At 41.2% G+C, this 26,015-nt stretch overlaps 1 protein-coding gene across 1 annotated transcript; it reads right to left on the bottom strand.

Annotated features, from left to right (window-relative positions):
• Window positions 1–2,133: 2,133 nt before the first annotated feature.
• Window positions 2,134–19,869, bottom strand: LGALS3 (galectin 3). The gene is made up of 6 exons (XM_042943304.1): window positions 19,782–19,869; window positions 12,740–12,761; window positions 10,646–11,053; window positions 8,491–8,579; window positions 5,323–5,488; window positions 2,134–2,346 (listed from the first exon to the last, which is right to left on the bottom strand). The coding sequence occupies exons 2-6, from the start codon at window positions 12,755–12,757 to the stop codon at window positions 2,191–2,193; spliced, it is 837 nt and encodes a 278-aa protein (XP_042799238.1). The 5' UTR covers window positions 12,758–12,761; window positions 19,782–19,869; the 3' UTR covers window positions 2,134–2,190.
• Window positions 19,870–26,015: the final 6,146 nt, after the last annotated feature.

Genomic DNA, 26,015 nt, shown 5'->3' with positions numbered 1-26,015 from the left:
CATGAGTTGTCAGGGTGATTCCAGACACTTTGCAATCAACAACTCAATGATAGTCAAACATTCTATTCATAGTTCATTCTGTTATCCTTGGTGTCAGCTTATCTTTGGCTGAGTCCTTTTGGGGTCACAAAATGGCTGCCAGTTGTAATCAGAGTATGTATATTCTTTCCTTTAGTCTGGTTAGGCCATCTAATGCCACATCTCCGTTTGCAGTTTAGCCAGGGATTGTCTTTACCTAATCAGGATTCCCTATTTTATCTAGGATTATACCTGAATAAAACTGTGACTATTAGGAAGAAGGGAATGGATGGGTAGCAGCCATCAATTTGCCCTACAACTAGACAGTGTTCTTGGGCTATTGGACTCTAGAATTATGAGGTATTAGGAAAATCCTTAAAGTTACAATGAAGGAATATAGCTGGTTAGAACAAACATCTTTCCAAAAATGAAAAAAAAAAAGGAATTTCCATTTATTGAGGACCTACCACTATATAACAACCCCTTTGCAAACAATATTTATTCAACAATCACAGTAACCCTACAAAAGACGTATTACCATTTTATAGACAAAGGAACCAACGCTCAGGACTTCAGTAATTTTGTGTAAACCAAGTCCCTTCTTTTTTCCATAGCTTTTCCACTTAGCGAGTTTTTCCACTTAATCATAGCTGTGGAATAGTCAAGATCAGAATGTTAGAGTAAGGAATTAACATAGTTTTCTTTTTTTTAATTATTTTTTAAAGTTTGTTTTGAGAGAGAACACACGGGAGGGGCAGAGAGAGGGGGAGAGAGAGAATTCCAAGCAGGATCCATGCTATCAGTGTAGAGCCCGATGTAGGGGCTCGAACTCATGAACTGTGAGATCATGACCTGAGCCAAAATCGAGTTGGATGCTTAACTGACTGAGCCACCCAGGTGCCCCAACATAGTTTTCCAAATAAGATGTGATGTGCTGCTCACAGGACTGAAAGATTTTTTTCCTTTAATTGCTAGAAGTGTTTCTAAACAGGCTTCAGGTACCATCCCTGTGTGAAAACTACCTCAGGTGAAGACAGCCACTTCACCCAAGATCATACTGTTTCTCAGATGGCTTGTATTTATTCACTGATCAGTGTCCTCTTGACAGCTCCAAAGGATCATCCCAGCTTCAGAACCCCTGCAGGGTGGGCTGAGGCATTGATGCCCAACTTCTTCTGCCCAGTTGTGTGCTTTCTCATCCCGAGTTGTTAATTGTGAGATTCTCTGCCATAAACCTATTGTGTTCTCATCTCTGCTTCCTGAGGAACCCACCTTGTAATAATAAAATATCTAGGAGGTGGTAGTATAGAAACAATAGACCAAACAATATTTTGATCTTTTGAAGTGCTATGACTACATCCTAGTTTTGAAATTGTGTTAATCTTTGGGCTTGCTGATAATGAGGAAGGGCAGAAAGGCATGGTTGAGAATGTTGGCAATGGGAACTATTAATTCTCAAGCTTATTATAGATCAATTAAGAGCTTTTTTCCTTTATAAATATAATATTTCCTAAAAACCAAGAGAACTTACAGCAAGGTTTCAAAACAGCTATATTTGAAAACAGCTAAGTATAGTTTAGAAAGAGAAAATAGGAATGAAAAATACACCAGAATGCTAACAGTAAAAAAAAAAAAAAAACAAAAAAAACTTTTTGTTTTTTTCTTATTTTCTGAATATATATTTCCTTAAGTAAGAGAGTGGGAGAATGATTTCCTTGCAGTATCTTCTGGTTTTTATGGAAACGCACAGAGGTTAAAATACTATTTTCTTATTTTAGCAAGCATAGGAAACTTTGGGAGACTCTAATGCAGTATTAATATTGCTACATATTCCTTTTCCACTGAGTCCATTATGCATTATCAAGAATAAATTGCCCCATGCCTAGCTGGCTCAGCCAGTGGAGCATGCGACTCTTGATCTCAGGGTTGTGAGTTTGAGCCCCATGTTGCGTGCAGAGATCACTTAAAAAAAAATCTTAAAAAAAAAAAAAAAAGAATTGCCCCAATTAAATGACCTATGAAGACAGGTAACTCTTAGAATGTTTATTAAATGAGTGATTTACAAGAAGGACATTGATGAATAAAGGAAAAATTTTTCAGCCAGTAAACATGAGATTTAAATGTCTAAGAGTTTATATTCAATTTCATTTTTTTAAAACTTCCCCTGTAAGATTATATCATTGTGTGTGAAGCACTGGTGAGATCTATGTCACCAGAAATTCCCAGTTTGCTGATTTCGTGGAGATTTTTCATCCGATGATTGTACTGCAACAAGTGAGCATCATTGACCGCAACCTTGAAGTGGTCAGATTCAACCAGCACTTGTATCTGAAATGGCACATACACGAAACTGTTAGAAATGTTCATTTATGTCAAAACCAGTCTGGCTTGAGCTCAGAATGTCCCTTAGTTCATCTGTATGATCATCTGTGGAACTGACTGAAGTCCAAAGAAGTGACTTTGCAGTCAAAATAGACTCCAGAGGGGCGCCTGGGTGGCTCAGTCGGTTAAGCGGCCGACTTCGGCTCAGGTCATGATCTTGCGGTATGTGAGTTCGAGCCCCGCATCAGGCTCTGTGCTGACAGCTCAGAGCCTGGAGCCTGTTTCAGATTCTGTGTCTCTCTCTCTCTCTGACCCTCCCCCGTTCATGCTCTGTCTCTCTCTGTCTCAAAAATAAATAAATGTTAAAAAAAATTTTTTTTTTTCAAAATAGACTCCAGATATTTAAAGATTTAAGCAAAAGACAATGAAAAAAATGATAAAGGTGAAGCTATAAAGGAAAAGTTTAATAATGTGCCTACATAAAAACAAAGTTTTTGTATGGCCAACACCTAAAAATAAAAATATAAACACACCAAGTGTTGGTGAGGATGTGTAGAAAAAGGAACCCTTGTGCATGGGAATGTAAATTGGTGCAGCCACTATGGAAAACACTATGGAGGTTCCTCAAAACATTAAAGACAGAAATACTATATGATCCAGTAATTTCACTACTGGGTATTTACCCAAAGAAAATGAAAAACACTAGTTTGAGAAGATAGATGCACCCCTATGTTTACTGCAGCATTATTTATAATAGCCAAGATATGGAAGCAACACAAGTGTGTATCCATAGATGAACAGATAAAGATGTGGTATATATATACAATAGAATATTACTCAGCCATTAAAAAGAATGAAATTTTGCTATTTGCAGCAATGCGGACAGACCTAGAGTGTATTATGCTAAATGCAATAAGTCAGACAGGGGCACCTGGGTGGCTCAGGCGGTTAAGTGTCCGACTTCAGCTCAGGTCATGATCTCACGGTTCGGGAGTTCGAGCCCCGTGTCGGGCCCTGTGCTGGCAGCTTGGAGCCTGGAGACTGCTTTGGTTTCTGTCTCTGTCTCTCTCTGCCCCTCCCCTGCTCATGCTGCCTCTCTCTCTCTCAAAAATAAATAAACGTTGAAAATTAAAAAAAAAAAGAGAGAGACAAATACCATGATTTCATGTATTGCAATCTAAAAAACAAAGAAAGAAACAAATGAACAAAAAGCAGAAACAGACCCATAAATACAGAAAACAAACTGGTGGTTGCCAGAGGGGAGAGGGATACAGAGATGGGCAACATGGTTGAAGGGGAGTGGGAGGTACAGGCTTCCAGTTATGAGATGAATAAGTCACTGGGATAAAAGGTGCAACATAGGGAATACAGTCAATGGTACTGTAATAGTGTTGTATGGTGACACATGGTAGCTGCATTTGTGAGCACAGCATGACACATAGAGATGTTGATCACTATGTTGTATACCTGAAATTAACGTAACACTGTATGTCAACTGTACTTCAATAAATAAATAAACATACTAAAGTAGAACTCCTCTAGTAAAGTGGCAAATGTCGTGAAGATTGATAACAACCAGTTCTGGCAAGAGCAGTGGGAACACTTCCCAATAATTAGTAGCGAGCACATTTATCCTTACATCCTTTTGGAAGCAGCACTTTGGCAATATCTTACCTAAATTTTAAATATGTACACTCGTGGAATAAAATTATTCTTCTAGGAAGCAAAGATAAGGACAGTTACTACAGTATTTTAGTAAAACAAGCCTTCCAGGTTTTATTCATTTAGAATATTTACATACTCCAAATTATCAATAGGGTACTTGTTGAATTATCACATATCTCAACAGTTGAAATACTATTACGTAACCATGTTTTATTTGCTTGTTTTTGAAAGAAAGCGTGTGAGAGAGCATGAGCAGGGGAGGGGCAGAGGGAGAAGAAGAGAGAGAATCTTAAGCAGGTTCCACGCCCAGTTTGAGGTCATAACCTGAGCCAAAATCAAGAGGCAGACACTTAACCGACTGAGCCACCCAGGAGCCTCTGTTTTGTTTTGTTTTTTAAAGAAGGCTTCACATCCACAGCACAGAGCCCAACATAGGGCTTGAACTCACAACCCTGAGATTAAGACCTGAGCTGAGATCAAGAGTCAGACACTTAACTGACTGAGCCATCTAAGTGCCCCTAAGTAAAAATGTTCTACTATGAAAAGATGTCCACCAAATATAGAATATGGTCCTTATAAGACCCTGCCCTTGAGGAGTTTACAGTCTAGCTATTAGTAGACTCTCTACAAACCACTCTACTCTCAACGCAACACTGTGGTCCTAATATTTTGTTACAGCAGTGCTTAAAAATGAAAAGTATGTTGGGATGCCTGGTTGGCTTAGGCAGTAGAGCATGGGACTCTTGATCTCAGGGTCATGAGTTCAGGGGTAGAGATTACTTAATAAATAAAAGTTTTTTTAAATAAAGTAGATAAATAGTGTGTTGTATGTCATAGAAAATACTAGAAAGTTACTGACCAAGTTGCAACCTTTGTGAGGTTGGGGGAAAGGAGAAACGATGGAGAACTTTTTAATTTGAAAACCTATACATTTTTTCATAAAGCAAACATGCATTAATTTTAGAACTTAACAAAATTAGTTTTGATTGCTATGCCAACTACACTGTATTAAAGAACTAAATCTCAGCCCAACTGTACCATCAAGACTTTCTGCCTTTTTTATTAAAGACGCTATTTTTCTCATTTCCAGAAAAGCTTAAACTCAAAGGTGTAGCAACAGGGACAATGGTGAAATGCGTGAATGGAGTTGGGGAGTGTGCGAGTCCTGCTGAGCCTGGTCCTGAGATGAGGAGCATATGTCCTAGTTAGGTCTCCCGGGACAGTTGATAAAAAATTCAGTTCAAATGCATTGTGGTTTTAGAGTGATTCCCCATGAAAAATATACATTATCAATATATAATAGTAGCAATAACTTACTTTGAATGGTTTACCACTTTCAAATGGAAAAGTTGATTGTCTTTCTTCCTTTCCCCATAAATTCTCCAGCTTTGTATTGCAAACAATGACTCTCTTGTTGTCCTCATTGAAGCGTGGGTTAAAGTGGAAAGCAACATCATTCCCTCTCTTGAAATCTAAAGCAAGTCTGTTTAAACCAAAGACCAGAATTAGTAAAATGATTCAAGTTGTACATATGTATCAAGTGAAGAACATAGGGTTTTTTTAATGTTTATTTATTTTTGAGACACACAGAGAGAGAGGGGGCATGAGAAGGGGAGAGGACAATGAGAATTCCAGGCTCTGTGCCGTCAACACAGAGCCTGACATAGGGCTCAAACCTATGAACCTTGAGATCATGACCTGAGCAGAAACCAAGAGTCAGACACTCAACCAACTGAGCCACCTAGGCGCCCCAAAGAACATACAATTTTCTAAAGAGCAAATCAGTTTATAAATTCAGGGATATTTTCTAAACAGGAAGTAAATAAACCAGAGTATGGCTTCAAATTGGAAAGTATACTAGGCCAAGTATTTGATGTACTCTTGTAGTATCTGAAAGTAAGTAAGGCAGTATGTGTTCCATTGTTTTACCTCATTGTCTTTGGTCACATCATTGCATTCAGCTATCATTCCCTCTTTACTGCCTCTACTATGAAAACTCTTCAAGGTTTCCTTATGTAAGTTTAGGGCCACTTTATGCTTTACATGGCAAATAATAATGCTTACCTCTTCCCTGCCCTCCCAAGCTACTTTTAATACCTGTGAAAGGCAGGCCAGTCAAATAAATAAAAGCTATCGAATACCTGCCTTCCTTATAGTTAACCAAAAACCTAAGTCCTAAAATAACAAGAATGAGACAACATAATGTTCGGTATCCTGTTGCTAAGTTGTGAGGTCATGGCGATAAATGTGTTAAACATTCCATGATGTGAAGTGGAATTAATGGAAGTCCTGGCTTAACTTTTTGACCTTATTCCTTCTCCTTGGCTGTTAATGCAAACACAAGTCCTCGGACTGTTAGAGTATTAACTCTATCCCTCAGCTTCTCAAAGTGTGCTCCCTAGAGTACTAACATCAGAATCAGCTGGTATTCTTGTTTTAAAGCAAGGTCTACACTCTAGACCTATTAACAATGATTCCTTGGGTTGTTTCATTTACCCAGTAACAGACATATACAACCACAAATGTATCTTCCAATATTAAATTCACAGGGAGAGGGTCAAAATAGACAACAGAATTTGTATTTGACTAAAAATTCCAATGGCTGTATTTTCTCTACAGTGAAAAGGAAGATCTTGCCATCTCTGCCACCTTAAGCATTCTTTTTTTTATGTAATTCCTCACACAGATTTTGCAGAAGCAAGCAACCATTTTTTTTCTGTTTACTATCCTCTTAATCATTTCAACCAAAATTAGTTTTAATCTGCCACAGGCTCTGTCTACATCTCTAGTGTTATTGGAGCTGAAGTTTCTAATGCAATAACCCTAAATAAGGCAAACATACCAGTGTGATTCTGTGTGATAGCGGCTGAGGAAGGAGGGCAGATATTCACAAATCATGAGTGCCATACGCACAGGATCACGTGTGCTGGGTTCTGTGTGGTATTTGGGGAAGAAAGATGGATAAGGACGTAGGCAGAGGATATATACGTTTTATAACTGGCTGTGAGACAAGCTTTATTGTTCAGGTAAGCACTGTGTTTAGAGAAGCTGTATAGGCTGGGTGGAAAGGGTAGTGGCTACCACACAGAACCAGGGAAAACTGGCTGGAGGTAGAGTAAATGAGCTACCTGAATGTAAATGATTAAGCTGGAGGCGGAGTCCAATTCCTGGTAACAGACAAGGTGGTTCCCATTAATCCACGAGGAGCAAGGTGACAGACAGAGGCTGCTTATGGATTCTTGTATACCTGTATACATAGCTTGAATTTGTACCTTTTGTGCACTGTTTACAAAACCCAGAAACACAGATTAATTTATGGCTGCAGGAGCTTTAATGGTACCACTCTCAGGGACAGGTATACTGGATGTCTTCAGGATATCCTTAACCTGCTCATATTACATGTAAATAACTAGTGGTGATAACCAGAGCCAGGCATTCCAGGGCAGCCATAAATCAGCATGGATTTTCCTAAATTAGCTCAAAGTCTTACTCCATCCTAGCTCACCTCCATCAAACCAGTTCCAATGGCAAAGGCTGACTTATTTTGATGAAGTCTTTAACTTCTTTCCAAATCTTTAAGTAAATAGTGTCTACTCAGAAGACTAGTGTTCCCCCATCCAGCCACTTAACATCTGTAGACCAGGCTGACACCATGGGAATCTGGGACTCTCCTGATGTGCCCAGTAGGAAGGCGGAAATGGCAGTGAAGCTCACCAGATCTTAGACTGCACTGTGCCATGCACGACTGCAGGGTGATCTGTACAAGTATGAGGAGAGAGTGGTATGATACGCAAGCTCTCACTAACTCAAAATCACATCCAGTGTGATCTTTGTGGTCTTGACCCTAATTTTTCATTTTTATTTATTTATTGTTTTAATGTTTATTTTTGAGAGAGAGACAGAGAGAGAAAGCGTGAGCAGGGGAGAGGCAGAGGGAGACAGAATCTGAAGCAGACTCCAGGTCTGAGCTGTCAGCACACAGCCCAACGCAGAGCTCGAATTCAAACCGCGAGATCATGACCTGAGCCAAAGTTGGATACCCAACTGACCGAGCCACCCAGGTGCTCCTCACCCCAATTTTTGATGGGCATCTAGACATGAAATGCATGCTTGGTTTTTTAGACAATATATGGCTCAGAGTGGAGGGATGGCCAAGCATTACATTACTGAGGCTCTACTTCCCTTAAATTCTAAGGCTCTCATTGTGAGGGAAAAGCTAGTTTTTTCTGAATGGGTTTTCTGCTCTTTCTCTTTGTGCTCACAAAGGAGAACTGTTTCCTTGTGGTTCTGGGAGAAAAACAAGATTGAGCGAGGGACACTTTGTCCCTTGGTGGGAACATACACTGACTTATGGGATAATCCCAATTCTATGGGATAGAATTCTAAATGTGTAGCTTTAGAATTTTCATTAAAATCCAAAATAGATCATTCTTTATTCAAGAGGCAATTGACAAATATGTTTGAGTTGCTAATTTTGCTCTTTACCTGTTTGCATTGGGCTTTACGGTGCCCAGAATTGTTATCAGCATGCGAGGCATGACTCCTCCAGGCAAAGGCAGGTCATAAGGCACAGTCTGGGGATAAAAAAAACACGTATGTGTTAATAAAGAGTCATATTTTCTTGGGGAAAGAAAGAAAAGTGTGTTGCTGAATGTGAATAACATATAATCCTAATTTAAGCCATTTTTCCAGACTCTCAGGCCACCCTGCACAGGGCCTGAAGAAATAAGGCTTCCTCCATGCACAAGCAATAATCAAGAATAAAACCATCAGTTAATTGGTGCCAAAGACAGAACATATTCCCCTTTGGAGCACTGTATTTCTCAGTAATTACTAAGACATCCCAATCTATAATTCATTCACTTGGACTATTTTTTGGAAAGGCTTAAGCTAGACCTTGCAATCAACACTAACATTTTTTGCTAGCTACTCTTCTTTTTTTATTATTTTTATTGAGATATAATTGTATCAATTTTAGATACACAACTTTGTGCCACTCTTAAGACCTTTGTCACATAATGTACTTCACCATGGTTATTTTGCTCCCTGAGGGCAGACATTGTGTCACATTTGGGGACTTGTGAGTTCTCCTAAATTCTACTTACATGACGTCAACAGGGTGCTTTGAATGTGGCAGATACTTAGCAGATACTTACTGATTTAAGACGTTAACAACAGAGGAAAGTGGGTGTAGGGTATACAGGAACTCTTTGTACTACCTTTGCAATTTTTTTGTAAATCTAGAACTTTAAAATTTTAAAGTTTAGTTTTTTTTAAAGGCAGATAATTTATGTATTAAATGAACACTTTTTTATTTAATACATTCCCTAGTTCTTCCACAAAAATTTATTGACCATCTATGTTTAAGGTGCTGTAAATATTCCCAAAACTCTCTTGGCTCTTCTCTTTTCCCTTCATAATTTCTTCCTCCTGGGTTCAACCACCACCCAAGTCTTTTCTCTCCAGGCCTTATACTTCCTCCTGAATTTGCTACAATGCCTCATATCCAACAGGTGTGAGCTGGAATTGTCTCTTCTTCCCCATCCCCCATCAGGTCTCATTCCCGACTTCCTGTTTGGGGTTGTCCCTTGGCCGGTGCTATAGTTGTCCATTATCAAAAACCCAGTCATCTCTGACTCCTAAGACCTAACCACTAGCTCCTGGGCTTCTTTTGTAACCTCTCTCACATCTGCCTCTTCCTTTCCACAGCCTCCACGTCCCCATCTGTCTACAAATGACTAACTGTGGTCAAGGCCCTGTTCAATGCCTCCCACACTCCCAACACCTTCTCTGCACTCTCCTCTAAGGTGACCTAAAAGCAGGTCAGACGCTACCTGTGCCAGCAACCACATAGTCCTGGAAGGGTCTGGTCCCATGCTACTACTAAACACTTGCCTCACATCTGTATGTTATCCCCCAACTAGTCTATACATCTGGAAGGGAAGGATCTGTGTCTGAGATGTGTCTGGAGCCCCACAGTTAGATTTTACATTTAGAATTCATTTACTAAAGTGGGTTTTAACATAAAGGGAAATTCAATCCTTAGATCACAAAATTACCTTTAGAAGGTTTTTCAAAACCACATTACCTTGGTTTCCCTACACATTCCCTCTATGACCCTGAGCAAGTTGTATGACTATTGTCCCATTTCCTCAAGTGTAAAGTAGGGATAATAACATATCCTCTAGGGTGGTTATGGGGCTAAATGAAATCATTCACATAGAAGCACACTGCTGGTGCATGTTATGTACTCAGTGTATATTAATAATAGTAACCAAAATGTTCCCCCATTACTATGATCTTGACTTCATTTATATTAAAGCTGCTTTACAAATGTCTTCAAAAGATACACTGACTTCTCTTTATAGTAACAGTATGCATACTAAACGCAATACAAATAACTATTTTTTTTCTATTGGACTGATATACATCATGGCTGGTCCTCGAAAAGTGGCTCTAACCAGTGAATTTAAAGCTTCAGGTCTCTCTGAAGCCCTTTGCATGTCAGTGTGCAGAGCCAGCTCCCAGCCACAGCACAGCAAAGTAATGGCACCAACGCTCCAGACAATTGTTGTGTTCTTTCTTCATTAGCTTTGTCCTGATCACAATCAAGTATATGAAACAACTAACTCCATCTTACCAGTAGTCCAGCAGGGACGCCAAAGGGGCCAGCAGCAGGGTAGGCTCCAGGAGCACTTGGCTGTCCAGGAGGAGGGTAGACCCCAGGCCCACTTGGTTGCCCAGGGTGGGCTCCTGGTGCAGTTGGTGCAGGATAAGCAGGTGCTGTGGGGCCAGGGTAGGCTCCTGGAGGCACCTGTCCAGGGTAGGCTCCTGGAGGCGCCTGTCCAGGGTAGGCTCCTGGAGGTGCCTGTCCAGGGTAGGCTCCTGGAGGTGCCTGTCCAGGGTAGGTGCCTGGAGGTGCCTGTCCAGGGTAGGCACCAGGATAGGCGGCCCCTGGGTAGCCCCCTGCCCCAGCAGGTTGGTTTCCCCATGCGGCAGGCCATCCTTGAGGGTTTGGGTTTCCAGATCCAGACAAAGCATCATTAAGCTGGAAAGAAAGACGTAAACAATTACAGCAGGAAAAACATTCACAAAAACAGAATTTTCAGGAAACAGGAATATGTGATCTAAGAAGTAGAGGGATATGGTGAAGGTATGAAATTCATATCAACCAAACTTTTTCCACCTATTAAATAGTCTGCAGTTCCTAAGACTAAAATGAGACTTTGAGATTACATATGCTTCATCACTTTATTCTTTTTCTTTTTTTTTTTTTTTAGTAAGAATGTATCAGCACTGGTTCATTATTTCTAACAAGTGTACCATACTAATGTAAGACATTAACAATAGAGAAAAGTGAGCGTAGGGTATACTGGAACTCTTTGTACTATCGTTGCAATTTTTCTGTAAATCTAGGACTATTTAAAAATTTTAAAGTTTAGGTTTTTTTTAAAAGGCCCGATCATGCCATTAAGTAAGTGGGATTCCAGGTTGATTAGTGTCTGGGGAGGAGGGGAGCCATACAGAAAATGGAAAGTAAAACAATTTACAGTTCTCAACATGAATCGTCTTGCCATAAAGAATGCATTTTATTGATTGATTGTTATTCTAATAATGATTGCTATACTTTCTTGGCCATAGTGGGTCAATATATTAACTACGTGGTAAAGTTAGCACATCTATCCAATGGCACAGACTTTTCCTTGGAGAGAACCAGGATAGCTTAATAAGAGTCTCCATCCCATTTCACAAGACCATTCCAGAAGAGGACTTTGGAAAGGGGTAGTTACATTCTTAGCAGCTCTCAAAGGGCTCCTAGTCCCATTTCTAATTTCTAGCAGAACCACAAGCCTGGCCCAGGCAGGCACAATAGGTGCATGGGCATGCACAGTGGTGTCTGATACAGGTCTGTACTTGCCTTATCTGCATTTTGATGATCATGGCTTATCAAAATCAAACAACTACATGGTTCAGATGAAAAGATGCCCTATAGCAGGTGGTCAGGGTGGTGGGCCTGAGTTCCCATAGTTCAGTGAATTCCATGTTTGATAGCAAAGAGTCAGCCCTGCCATATTCCCAATGTGCTGGTCGAATCCATCCCTCTTCCTTCCCTTGCCCTGATCTCAGGGAAATTGACCCCTGCAGATGGTGTTTGCCAGGCTTCCAGAGTCTGGCTAAGGGGCAGTACTGGCAAGAGATTAAAGAGTGGGAAGAAGTGAGAAGCCAGGGTATCTCTTTTCCTCTCTGCCTCATGGGACGTCTGCGCAGCTGCTACATTTCCTGTATCACTTTATTCTTGCCTCCATCATTTCAGAGCATGGAGGGCTGCCATTCATAATTTGCCAAAGTCAGGAGCTAGCCTTCCTCTATGTAAAAGCACATACTAACTGATGTGAGAAAAACAATCACAGAAATTAGGATGCTCAGACTGCACCACACTTCCCATTGCTCATATTATTTCTCAGCTCCTGAGCATGAAATCCACTTGCTTCTGCCCCAGGCTTTTCAGTAAAGGAGTTACTATTAGTGAGTCTCAGGCCTCTATCTGCTTCCCTTTCTTCTTGAATCTGCTTCTGGAAAAACAAGACTTCAGCTAATAAGCCCTCATTGGGCAGTTAAAGCCAGAAGGCAAATGGTGAGAAAATTAGAAGGGAATGTCTGGTGGTAAAGAAAAAAAAAAAAGTCCTCAACCTACATGGAATATATATTAAGAAAATAAACATAAAACACTTACTGAAAAACTGTCTGCCATTTTCCTGAAAGGAGGAAAAAAAAGATAGGTTATCATTTGATCCTAGATTTGACCAGTTTCCATATCAACACAACATCACAAATAGTTCATTGGGCAGTTCTAGACAATCTACAGGCAGGCATTTTATTCCCTAGCCAGTTTATTCCCTAGACACGCCTAAATCAGTGGTGTTGGAACTACCAAAACAGCTCATCAAAGGGCAGGGATGCACTGCAGCTAGATTACCAAGCCCTATTTAATTCATAACTTTAAACTCTAATCATACTAGCCTGTGTTCTGAATCCTGGGGCCTACAAGACAGGAGAGAGAAGAACAAGGAAGAAAATGTTCTGCCCCTTTCTTTGGTAAAAACACAAACAGTCCTGGTTCATCAGTGATCCTCCACACCTTCCTTCCTGGGCGCTTTTTCCACCACCTCTTACAAAGGGTTCAGCCTCCTACAAAGGGTAATCACCCACCTCCCTTCCCGGTCCCAAGATCAGCCCCCATGCCATCTTCAGGGTTTTAGGAGGAAAGCAGAGTTGACTGATTTCTACTGAGATTTGAAAACCAGTGCCCCTATGTGTAGCTACTGCCAATCATTTATTCCTCCAATGGCACATATTTATGCCTGCTCTGGGTCAGGCACTGTGTGGGCTCTTGTCTGGGTTTGAAGATGGATAGGCCAAGATCTGTATGGTCAAAGGGCTCACAGGCCAGCAGGGATCACAAGGGATCAATACTGTGAGCCAGACTGTGTGATGGGGCATCTCAAGTAGAACTATTACTTCTAAGAGGGGAAGAGGTGGTATTGTTTGAGCTAAGCCTTGAGAGGTGAGATCAGATGTGGAGCAATGAAAATGAAAGGCAGGCACAAGATGCCTCTTTTCTTCCCCCTTTCTTCCTTTTTTTATTTCAAGAGATTTTTTATTCCAAATGAAACTCCAGCAGTATAACAAACAAGGGTGTGGGAAAAAAAAAAAAAAAAAAAAAAGAGGAGAGGAGATGAGAGGAGAGTCAGACAATGTGGAGGAAAATATTTTTGGGTAGTATGATACCAAACAGAGTTGGCTTTGCCCAAAGCTGACTCCAGGGGAGGCCTTGACATATCACTCCTGCTTTCTCCTGCTCCTCTCCCTGAGCCATGGCTCTAACCATAGAAGATATTTCACACCTGTCCCTGCTGCAGGTGCTCTGGCAGTGAGGGGAGGAGGACAACCTGGGACTCCTGAGGCCTGGGTGAGTTTTCTCGGATCAGGATCATCTGCCAAAGTGACCTGGCCCTTAAACAATCAGACTCTCTTTTTCCTTGAGTTGCTCACTTGTGAGATTTACTAAATTATTTTAAGAAATGACATTACCCCAAGAGATCCTAATTGATATGTCCTAAAATTGTAAAATATTACACTTTTTGGTTAAAAAAAAAAAAAAAGGCAGAGCCCCTCCTAGGACTTAATGTCCTTCATTTATACATACCAGATACCTTATCAAACTCTGCTGTTACTTATACCCAGTTAAATGTTACCTCCTACTAATTTTTTCTGCACATCTCCTTTTTAATCTCAGCATTCTCAAACATATTTGGAAGCAGTTTAAGCATATCACCGTGTCCATCTTCTAAAGTGGAAAACTGCTGGCAGTTTGGCTAGGAAGTCACAGTGATGCTCCCAGGGCTTATATTCATGTGTTTCTTGTAGCATTTGATCTTTTATTTTTTTTTTTTAACGTTTATTTATTTTTGAGACAGAGAGAGACAGAGCATGAACGGGGGAGGGGCAGAGAGAAGGAGACACAGAATCGGAAACAGGCTCCAGGCTCTGAGCCGTCAGCCCAGAGCCCGATGTGGGGCTCGAACTCACAGACCTTGAGATCGTGACCTGAGCTGAAGTCGGACGCTTAACCGACTGAGCCACCCAGGCGCCCGGCATTTGATCTTTTAAAGCAGAAGTCAGGTGCTCCTCTGCTGGTGTTCCTTCCTTAAAAGGCTACCACTGCTTAGAAAAGTGTGCTGCCACCGCAAGAGGAACTTGAGAGAAGAGTTGTTACAGAAAAGGGGGAAAAAAGGATGTCTCTTATTTTTAATTTTTTTTATTTATTTTTATTTTTTTAATGTTTTTTGAGAGAGAGAGAGAGAGAGAGAGAGAGCGAGCAGGGGAGGGGCACAGAGAGGGAGACACAGAATCCAAAACAGCCTCCAGGCTCTGAGCTACAGCACAGAGGGCTCGAACTCACAGACCGTGAGATCATGACCTGAGCTGAAGTCGGACGTTTACTGACCGAGTCACCCAGATGCCCCTAAAGATTTTATTTTTAGGACTCTCTACACCCAAAGTGGGGCTCAAACTCACAATTCTGAGATCAAGGGCTGCATGCTCTACTGACTGAGCCAGCCAGGCGCCCTAGAAGGGATATTTCTTAAGAAAGCAAAGACTCTCGTTTTGGACAGCAGTAGGAAATAATCTTGAACTTCAAGGTGGGCAGAGAGTTCAGTTCCTTTGATCACACAAACTTTTCTGCCATTCCTAGGCAACATGCCAAAGACCCATATTTATAACTTTATACATATTGTTGACTTCTCTTAAATATCCCCATTCGGTAAAGGCTTTTTCACAGCCTCAGCACCACTAACGTTTCAGGTCAGATACACCGTCAGAGTCAGAGCTGCCCTGAACATTACAGGATGTAGAACAGCATTCTTGGCTTCAATATACAAGATGTCAGCAGCACAATACCCCCCCTCCCCATTGTGACAACCAGAAATGTCTTCAGACATTACCAAATATCCTGGGGGCAAGGGAGGGAGGGCAAAATTGTGCCTGGTTGAGTAAACACTTTAAGCTGATTAGTGTGTATATCCCTCCAGAAATGTAGATATACAGATCAGTAAAAGCCAAAAAGTTATTTTCAATAGTTAAAACCAGCTAAATCTGGGGGTGCCTGGGTGGTTCAGTCAGCTAAGCGTCTGATTCTTGATCTCGGCTCAGGTCATGATCTCCTGGTTTGTGGGATGGAGCCCACATCTGGCTCTGTGCTGACAGTCAACCTGGGGCCTGCTTAGGATTCTCTCTCTCCCTCTCTCTCTGACCCTCTCCTGCTCGCACTTGCTCTCTCTCTACAAATAAATAAATAAACTTAAAAAAAAAAAAAACTAGCTAAATCTGTACCATTGGCCTTATAAAGTATCTTATTAATATAACACCTATCAAACTAACATGTGTTTAAAGGCTGATTAAAGCCAGAAACTAAAGACAGCATTTCCAAAAAAAAAAGACAGCATTTCCAAAATTTAACATTTCTTCCTAAAGTCTCTGCTGGAGCATATTCAGCTTATTTCCATCTCCAACCAAAACAATTTGAGAAACAAAGCAGATTTCAATTTCTTTCCACTGCGTTTCACATAAAGCCTTGGGTGACAGTTTGGATTGTGTTGTGACACATTAGACAAGCCCATTAGAATAATGAAATCCTGCATTAGTGTGGTACTTTTTGGTTTATGAAGCACTTTCCCATACCTTTCCTATTTTCATTCTGATAATAATCTTACAAGATTTTCACGGGAAGGTTAATATTCCCACTCTAGAGGTGAGGAAACAGAGGCTTAGAGAGCTAATGTGGTGGCCTAAAGTCATTCCGTCCTTGGCAGGCCAACAACCAAGGGTCCAAGGACCCTCACTCTTAATTCAAACTCATTTTATACTAATGTAAAATCTTCACTCTTTGAAATGTTAAAATATAGTCCTTAAAAAGAATTTATTACTTCACTTAGAAATTAATTCTCTGGCTTATTCACTCAGGACTACATAACATGTTGAAATTATAAACAAATTTAAAACGATCATGTTTTTGTCAGAAAAAGCTGGGTGACTCATTCAGTGAGCTCCAACACTCACTGTATCCAATACTGAATACAACGATGCCATTTTGCACAGTCATTTTACTAATTATAACCATATTTAAACCAATAAAGTGTACTTTTCCAAAAACTGGGTATGCACTGTTTTGCTATTTTAATTCTTAACCATCAGATCTCTTTTTTGAAAAAGTTTATAACCAATGCTTTTTTGAAATCTAGCAACCATAGAAATTAAAAAAAAAAAAAAAAACTATTTGGATAAAAGTCTTCTTACTTGCCTGGAAAAATTCTTTCTTTCTTTCTTTTTAGATGGATTGTTTATATAAAGAGATAATAAAAAAAAAAAAAAAAAAAAAAACTTCTCACCCTACAGATGCTATAGATATATGAACTCTATCCTGCCATTCCCAGAATCAGAGAATTTAGAAGCTCCAGAAAAGAAACTATATCAAAGACAAAACAAAACACTGAGGAAATACTACCTGGGTCTTCATATTTGGAAAAACCTACAGGAGGTAGTTCAGTGTTGCTTTGGAATAAGGAATTTAAACATGAGTCATAATGCAGACCATTTTAATTGGCTGTTAATTGTACTTTACCCTCTAATAAAGAGTGGCTATCTACTGTACTATGCTATTCTAGGCCCACCTAGCAATTAGTCCAGTAGTCAGGGTTCCTGGGAGCACTTCTGAAATTTCTGCTCACAAAGGGCCTTGACCTTTATACGAGCTGAAAGAGAAGTGGATCATGAATGTATTTCCTCAGAACCCCAAGGCACTGCCCACACTCCTCTCCGAAGAATACAGGAGGCAGTTGCCGAAACATGGAGCAGGGCTTGAGGAAAATCCACTTTCCAAGGCCAAATTTGGTGATGCTGAGTTGGAATAAAGGAAACTGGTCCTTTACTAGGATTTCCTTATCATAGTTCCTCAGCATCAAGGAAGCTAAAGTTACCTTGCGCCTCTCAGTTACTGATTTTTCCCCCTATGGAAAAGCTGAACATCAATCAAGAGAGAACACATGATACTTAGTCAGCAGCAAATTGGAAGTTTATAGCAAGCACTGTTCTGGCAGGCTTACCACTCAGAATTTAATGAGAAGAACCAGTTCAGGAACTAGATACCAAATGTTAACTCAGCTGTCCTCAGGAGGAGCCTGTTTCCCAAACTATCACAGGAAAGAGAGGCTATGGTTTAGATAAGTTACCATGAGTCTCGGATACATTAACTTTATAAGCCAATCTTATTTAAGGTCAACATGAGATGCTCAAGTTATAACATATTAATATAAGTCTCTGTTGCAGTTAAGATTTAGAGTCTAGGGGCACCTGGCTGGCTCAGCCGGTTAAGCATCTGACTTCAGCTCAGGTCATTATCTCATAGTTCCTGAGTTCAAGCCCCACATCAGGCCCTGAGCTGACAGCACAGAGCCTGCTTGAGATTCCCTACCTCTCTCTCTGCCCCCTCCCTGACTCATGCCTCCCCCCGCCCCATCTCTAAATAAATAAGTAAATAAACAAACAAACTTAAAAAAAAAAAAGATTTAAAGTCTGGCTGATGAGATGCTAGGCAAATAGGTACCTAAGTTATAGGAGAGACCAATACTGGCCTTTTGACGTCACTAGCAATAAGTAAAAAGTCTTTATATTAAAGCACCTCTTGGGGCTCAGGTCATGATCTCATGGTTCCGGATTTCATGGTTCATGAGTTAGAGCCCCATGCTGGGCTTTGTGCCAACAGCTCAGAGCCTGAAGCCTGCTTCGGATTCGGTGTCTCCCTCTCTCTGTCCTTCCCCTACTTGCTCTCTCTCTCTCTCTCAAAAGTAAAACATTAAAAACATAAATAAGTAAAGCACTTATGTATTATTTGTAGCACAGTGAAATATTGATTAAAGACCTCTGAACAGAGTGAGACTTGCCTATTCCATTGAAAAAAAGCTAGCTTTGGGGGTCAATCTATCAGGCAGTGTGCCCCCTCTTCTGCTACTTAAGTAACGTGGTGAGGCATTCGTCTAACACTTTTAAGCTCAAAACATTCAAAAACCATCATCAAACTTTTCCCCAGAACATGCTGATTCTAAGTGTAACCCCCAAACATTATGAATTTAGGAAGCAGTTCCAATCTTCCAAAGAACACAGATGAACTTTTTCCATTCCTTTCCCAGAATCCGAGAAACAGATTGGGTCACTGCGGTTCACCTGTCCTTACTGTCCAGAGACCCATCTCCCAGGAGTCACTTTACAAACATTCCACAGTATCTGGACTAGCAATCACTAACTTGAAGGGGGGGGGGGGGTCTCACCTTACGTGTGCCCTATGTGACTCTCTGGCATTAAGGTCCTACTCCTCAGAATGGACACATCTTAGTGTTTTTATGTAAGGAACTGATAATTCAGAATACATCTTCATACATGTCTTAAGAGCTGCCCCCAGCTGGAGCTCTGCACTTTTGGGCTACCATTCTGCCACACCCAACACGTCCTCAGCACAGATCCGGGATGTTAATGCCCAAGCTAGCCAATCTGGGCAGGGATGAGTCACTGATTTGCAAAAGCTTAGGATGTGCGGTCTTCGCCAAGCCGGGCACATGCCCACTCAGGCCCCGGGGCATCACCATTTTCTGAGGGATCAGCACCCCGAGAGCCGCTGCAGCCCCTGCCGCCGCCAGGCCTGCTGGAAGAGCCCCAGCGCCCCACAGCCAGATGCAGCGGCCGCGCAGCCCAGTCCCGGGGCGCAGAAGCCGCCTCCAGAGTCCCTGGGCAGGCTCCCCACCTCCTGCGAAGGGGGACCGGCTTCCTAACCCCGAACTGGAACCCGGGCGCGCGGCGGGAAGGCGGGACGCCGTGGTCGAGCCTCCCAGTCTCTGCGGAGGGTGACCTGCGCCCCAGCGGGTGGTCCGCGGACACACCCAGGGCCCGCCCAGCAAAGTGCGTGAGTGTGTGCAAAGCGCCGCTAACTTTCCCGGAGTCGCACACCGCTCCTTCCAGGGCTCGCAGGTTACGGCCCCTGCCCAGGACGGCTCCCCCAGCTCCGCCCGCGGCCCTCCGCCTCTCCGCGCCCAGCCGCGGCCCCCGGCCCCCGACCCCCGGCCCCCGACCCCCGACCCCCGCGCGGGCGCTCTCGCCCCTGCCCCGTCGGGGCCGTCAGCAGGTTCCGTCCCCGTCCCCCGTCCCCAGGCGCCCCCGCCACTCACCCCACAGCCCAGAGCTCCCTAGTTAGCTTGCTGCGGGGGGCAACTTCAGGCGAGCTGGTACGATCCCTGGCGGGGCGGTGGCTCCGCGCCTCAAATAGTCCCGGCCGGCCCGCCTCTCCCGGGGCGGGACCTCCACCCACACACACCCGGGCCTCTCCCTGCCGTGGGGCCGGGCGCTGCCCCACCGCACACCCGGCGCCGCAGTGGCTCCTGACCTGGAGAGACCCCCAGCCCCGCAGCCTCCAGTCGGTCTCCTGCGCCCGCCCCCCTCGAGACCTGGAATTGTGGCCACGTTCACCGCCCTCTCTCCAGATTCACCTGGTCACTCCTCAGACCAAGACAGAGTCTGCGAAGCTTTCAGAGTATGCTTATTTAACGCTTTGCTTGCTGGCTTGTTTTAACCATGTTTGCTTATTTGCTGCCTGAATTGCGGACACTCTCCTCCTCTCTGCATTTATTTTCCCTAAACCCTCTCTCACTATCAAAGCCTTTCCTAGAAGTGCACGGTGACTCGTGTCACTGGGAGGGCGCTGGCAAGTTTTCTGAGGTGCTGGGTGAGATAGGTGGGAGGGAGGGAGGGCCGCGGGCGGAGGTCCCGGTTCTTGGCCCTGCATTCATTCACTTTCTGAACTGTGAGGTGGGTACCCACCTCGCTCTGACGGCCCTAAATTACTTTGGCTTGTTTGCTCCCCACATCTTACCCAGTGTTTGGTGTGTAATAAGTTCTCCCTAAATATTTTTTTCATGAATGAATGAAATAATGAATGCCTTCCTAGAAAGTCTTTGTTTCTCCAAAGGTTGGGCACGATCCTGATGAAGGAGGAACGTTTTATTTTATTTTTTTAATATTTACTCATTTTTGAGAGAGAGAGAGAGAGAGAGACAGAAGAAGAATTAGTGGGGGAGGGGCAGAGAGAGGGGGAGACAGAGAATCCCAAGCAGGCTCCAGGCTCTGAGCTGTCAGCGCAGAGCCTGAAGTGGGGCTTGAGTCCATGAACCTTGACATCATGACCTGTGTCAAAGTCAGCGGCTTAACCGACTGTTACACCCAGGCGCCCCTGAAGGAGGAACAGTTTAAACACAAAAGTCTTTGGTAGAGGCAGGAATAGGATAAAGCTACCACTCTAAGAAAACTTCTTACAACAAATAGTGATTCTTGCAAGAGAAAAGGTATTTATTTGGTATCATTTCACTGAATAATAGCTGAGTGAAATGGTTAAGGATGCCTAAGATGAATTTTTTAAAGTTCTGATATCTACTCAACAAAAATCAACTCAAAATGGATTAAAGACTTAATTGTAAGACCTCAAAACAAAATTCCTAGAAGGAAACAAGGGAAAAGCTCCTTGACATTGGTTATGGCAATATTTTTTTGGGTAAGACTCCAAAGTACCAGCAACAAAAGCAAAAATAAACAAGTGGGACTACATCAAACTAGCAAGCTGCACAGCAAAAGAAATAATCAGTAAATGAAAAAACAGCCTACAAAATGAGAGAAAATATTTGTAAACTATGTATCTGATAAGAGTTAGTCTTCAAAATATATAAGGATCTCCTAGAACTCTATAGCAAACAACAATAACAAAAACAAACAACAACAACAAAAAACAAATAACCCTATTTAAAGAATGGGCAAAGGACCTGAACCAGACAGTTTTCCAAAGAAAACATCTGACCAACAGGTACCTGAAAGGGCACCCAGCATCACTAATTATCAGGGAAAAGCAGGTCCATACCACAATGGGGCATCACTTCATACCTGTTAGAATGGCTATCATCAAAAGGACAAGAGATAAGTGTGGGCAAGGGTGCAAACAAAGGAACGCTTTGTGTATTGTTGGTTGGAATGTAAATTGGTACAGCCATTATGGAAAACAATATGGAGGTTCCTCAAGAAATTAAAAATAGAATGACCATATGATTCAGCAATCCTACTTTCTGGGTAGGAAATGAAATCACTATCTTGAAGAGATATCTGCATTCCCATGTTTATTGCAGCATTGTTCACAACAGTCAAGACATGGAAACAACCTAAGTGTCTGTTGATGGAAGAATGGATTAAAAAAATGTCACACACACACACACACACGGAAATATTCAGCTGTGAGAAAGAAGGAAATCCTGCCATTTCAACAACATGGATGGACCTTCAGGGTATTATGCTAACTGAAGGAAGCCAAGCAGAGATAAACAAATACCATATGATCTTACTTATATATGGAATCTAAAAGAACTCATAGAAACTGAGTAGAATGATGGTTACCAGGGTCTAGGGGTGTGGGAGAAAATGGGGAGATGTTGGTCAAAGGGTAAAAACTTTTAGTTACAAGATGAATAAGTTCTGGGAATTTAATGTATGGCATGATGACTATTGTTAAAAATACTAGATCACAGGGGCGCCTGGGTGGCTCAGTCGGTTAAGCATCTGACTTCGGCTCAGGTCATGATCTCGCGGTCCGTGAGTTCGAGCCCCGCGTTGGGCTCTGTGCTGACAGCTCAGAGCCTGGAGCCTGTTTCAGATTCTGTGTCTCCCTCTCTCTCTGCCCCTCCCCTGTTCATGCTCTGTCTCTCTCTGTCTCAAAAATAAAAAAATTAAAAAAAAAAAATACTAGATCACATATTTGATGGTTGCTAAGAGAGTAGTCTTAAATGTTCTCACCACACACACAAAAAATGGTAATGTGTGAGGTGATGAATATGTGAACTAATTTTACTGTGGTAATCATTTCACAACATATGTGTATATCAAAAAATAATGTTAGGAGTAATAAGAGCTAATATTCACTGAGCACTTATAATGTGCTGTGTACTATGCTTAGTGCTTTACATATATATATGGGAGCAGGAATTTTTGTCCCCATTTTATTTATTTATTTATTTATTTATTTATTTATTTATTTTTATTTAGTTTTTCCCAAGGTTTTAAAAATGTTTATTTTTTATTTTGGGAGAGAAAGAGTGAGTGGGGGAGGGGCAGAGAGAGAGGGAGAGAGAGAGAAAATCCCAAGCAGGCTCCATGCTGTCAGTTGCAGAGCTGGATGCGCGGCCCGATCTCACAAACCGTGAGATCATGACCTGAGGTGACCGCTCAACCGACTGAGCCATGCAGGCACCCCTCCCAAGTTTTTTAAATCTCCCTGTGGTGATCAGGACAAGTGCACTCCTTAATTCCCATCCCTTATTTCACCCATTCCCCCACCTACCTCCTCTCTGGTAACCATCAGTTTGTCTCTATAGTTAAAGTCTGTTTCTTGGGTTATCTCTCTCTCTTTTTCCCTTTGCTCATTTGTTTTGTTTCTTAAATTCCACATGAGTGAAATCATATGATATTTGTTATATACCAGTTAGCATTATACTGTCTAGCTCCATCCATGTTGTTACAACATGGCAAGATTTTAATGCCTTTTTATAGCTGAATAATATTCCACTGTGATATGTAAAACATCTTCTTTATACATTTATCAGTTGATGGACACTTAGGCTGTTTCCATATCTTGGCTAGTATAAGTAATGCAGCTGTAAACATCAGGGTATATGTATCCCTTTGAAGTGCTTTTGTATTCTTTGAATAAATACTCAGTAGTGTGATTGCTGGATCATAGGGTAGTTGTATTTTTAACTTTTTGAGGAAACTCCATATTGTTTTCCAGAGTGGCTGCACCGGTTTGCATTCCCACCAACAGTACAAAAGGGTTCCTTTTCCTCCACATCCTCGCCAACACCTGTTGTTTCTTGTGTTTTTTATTTTAGCCATTCTGACAGGTGTGAGGTGAGTGGCGTTCCATGGTGTAATGGTTAACACTCTGGACACTGACAGGTGTGAGGTGATATCACGTTATAATTTTGATTTGCATTTCCCTGATGATAAGTGATGATGAGCATCTTTTCATGTGTCTGTTAGCTGTCTGTATGTCTTCTTTGGAAAATTATTCTTACCTTCTGCCCATTTTTTAATTGGATTATTTGTTTTTTGGAGCATTGAGTTTTATAAATTCTTTATATATTTTATATACTAGCTCTTTATCAGATATGTCATATGCAGATATCTTCTCCCATTGTGTAGGTTGCCTTTTAGTTTTGTTGATTGTTTCCTTGGCTGTGCAGAAGCTTTTTATTTTGATGTTGTTCCAATAGTTTCTTTTTGCTTTTGTTTCCATTGCCTCAGAGACATATCCAGAAAGAAGTTGCTGTGGTCGATGTCAAAGAAGTTACTGCCGATGTTCTCTTCCATAATTTTTATGGTTTGAGGTCTTACATTTATGTCTTAGTACATTTTGAGTTCATTTTGGTATATGGCTTAGGAAAGTGGTCCAGTTTCATTCTTTTGCATGTTGCTGTCCAGTTTCCCCAGAACCATTTGATGAAGAGATATTCTTTTTTCCCATTGTATATTCTTTCCTGCTTTGTCGAAGGTTAATTTACCACGTTATGGGTTCTTTTCTGGGCTTTCTATTCTGTTCCATTGATCTATGTATCTATTTTTGTACTAGCACCATACTGTTTTCATTACTATGGTTTTGTAATACAACTTGAAGTCCAGAATTGTGATGCCTTCACCTTTGTTTTGCTTTTTCAAGTTCCTTTGACTATTCAGGGTTTTTTGTGGTCTATACAAATTTTCAGACTCTGTTCTAGCTCTGTGAAAAACCCTGTTGGTATTCTGATAGGGATTACATTACATGTGTAGATTGCTTTGGGTAGTATAGACATTTTAACAATATTTGTTTTTCCAATCCATGAGCATGGAGTATCTTTCCATTTCTTTGTGTCATCTTCAATTTCTTTTATCAGTGTTTTATAGTTTTCAGAGTACAGGTCTTTCACCTCTTTGATTAGGTTTATTTCTAGATATCTTATTTTTGGTGTAATTGTAAATGGGATTATTTTCTTAATTTCTTTTCCTGCTGCTTCATTATTGGTATATAGAAATGCAACAGATTTCTGTACATTGATTTTGTATCCTGTGACTTTACTGAATTTGTCAGCTCTAGCAGTTTTTTGGTGGAGTCTTTCAGGTTTTCTATATATAGTGTCATGTCATCTGCAATAGTGAACGTTTCGCTTCTTCCTTACTGATTTGGGTGCCTTTTCTTTTTGTTGTCTGATTACTATAGCGATGACTTCCAGTACTATGTTGAATAAAAGTGTTAAGAGTGGACATCCTTGTCTTGTTCCTGACATTAGGGGAAAGGTTCTCAGTTTTTCCCCACTGAGGATGATGTTAGCTGTGGGCTTTTCATATATAGCCTTTATTATGTTGAGGTGTGTTCCCTCTAAACCTACTTTGTTGAGGGTTTCTAATCATGAATGGATGTTGTACTTTCAAATGCTTTCTTTGCAGCTATTGAAATGATCATTTGGTTCTTGTCCTTTCTCTTATTGATGTGATGTATCACTTTGATTGATTTGTGAATATTGAACCACCCTCACTCATAACCCAGGAATAAATCTCACTTGATCTCAGTGAATTATTTTTTTAATGTATTGTTGGATTTGGGTTGCTAATATTTTGTTGAAGATTTTTGCATCTCTGTTCTTCAGGGATATTAGCCTGTAGTTCTTTTTTTTTCTTTTTTCTCTTTCTTTCTTTCTTTCTCTTTTCTTTTCTTTTCTTTTTTTTTTTTTTTTTTTTTTGTAATGTCTTTATTTGATTTTGGTACCAGGGTAATGCTAGCTTCATAGTATGAATTTGGAAGTTTTTCTTCCTTTTCTATTTTTTGAAATATTCTTCTTTGAGAAGAATAGGTATTAACTATTCTTTAAATGTTTGGTAGAATTCACCTGTGAAGCCATCTGGTCCTGGACTTTTGTTTGTTGGGAGTTTTTTGATTGCTGATTCAATTTCTTTACTGGTAATTTTTATCTCCATTTTAAAGATGAGAAACCTGAGGCACAGAGTATTCAATATGACCAAGATCACAACATAGATCAAGTGGAAAGTACATCAGGGTCTGAGAAATAAGTGTCTGGAAATAGGATATTTGCCATTCAATAAATTGAGGCAAAGAACACAACAGAAAGAACTAAAGAGTGGAAGGAAGGAAGGAAGGAAGGGAACAGAGGGAAAGAGGAGGGGGAGGACATGAAGGAGAGAGATGTGGAAAGAAGAAAAAAAAAACACTACCAAGAACATGTCACCAAAAGTTGGTAGATTTTTTTTTTAAATTATTTTTTTAACGTTTATTTATTTTTGAGACAGAGAGAGACACAGCATGAACGGGGGAGGGGCAGAGA

Source organism: Panthera leo, chromosome B3 (assembly GCF_018350215.1).
Source record: "Panthera leo isolate Ple1 chromosome B3, P.leo_Ple1_pat1.1, whole genome shotgun sequence".
Classification (NCBI taxonomy): domain Eukaryota; kingdom Metazoa; phylum Chordata; class Mammalia; order Carnivora; family Felidae; genus Panthera; species Panthera leo.
Note: the sequence above shows the minus strand (reverse complement) of the source record. Positions and strands in the feature narration are given on the sequence as shown.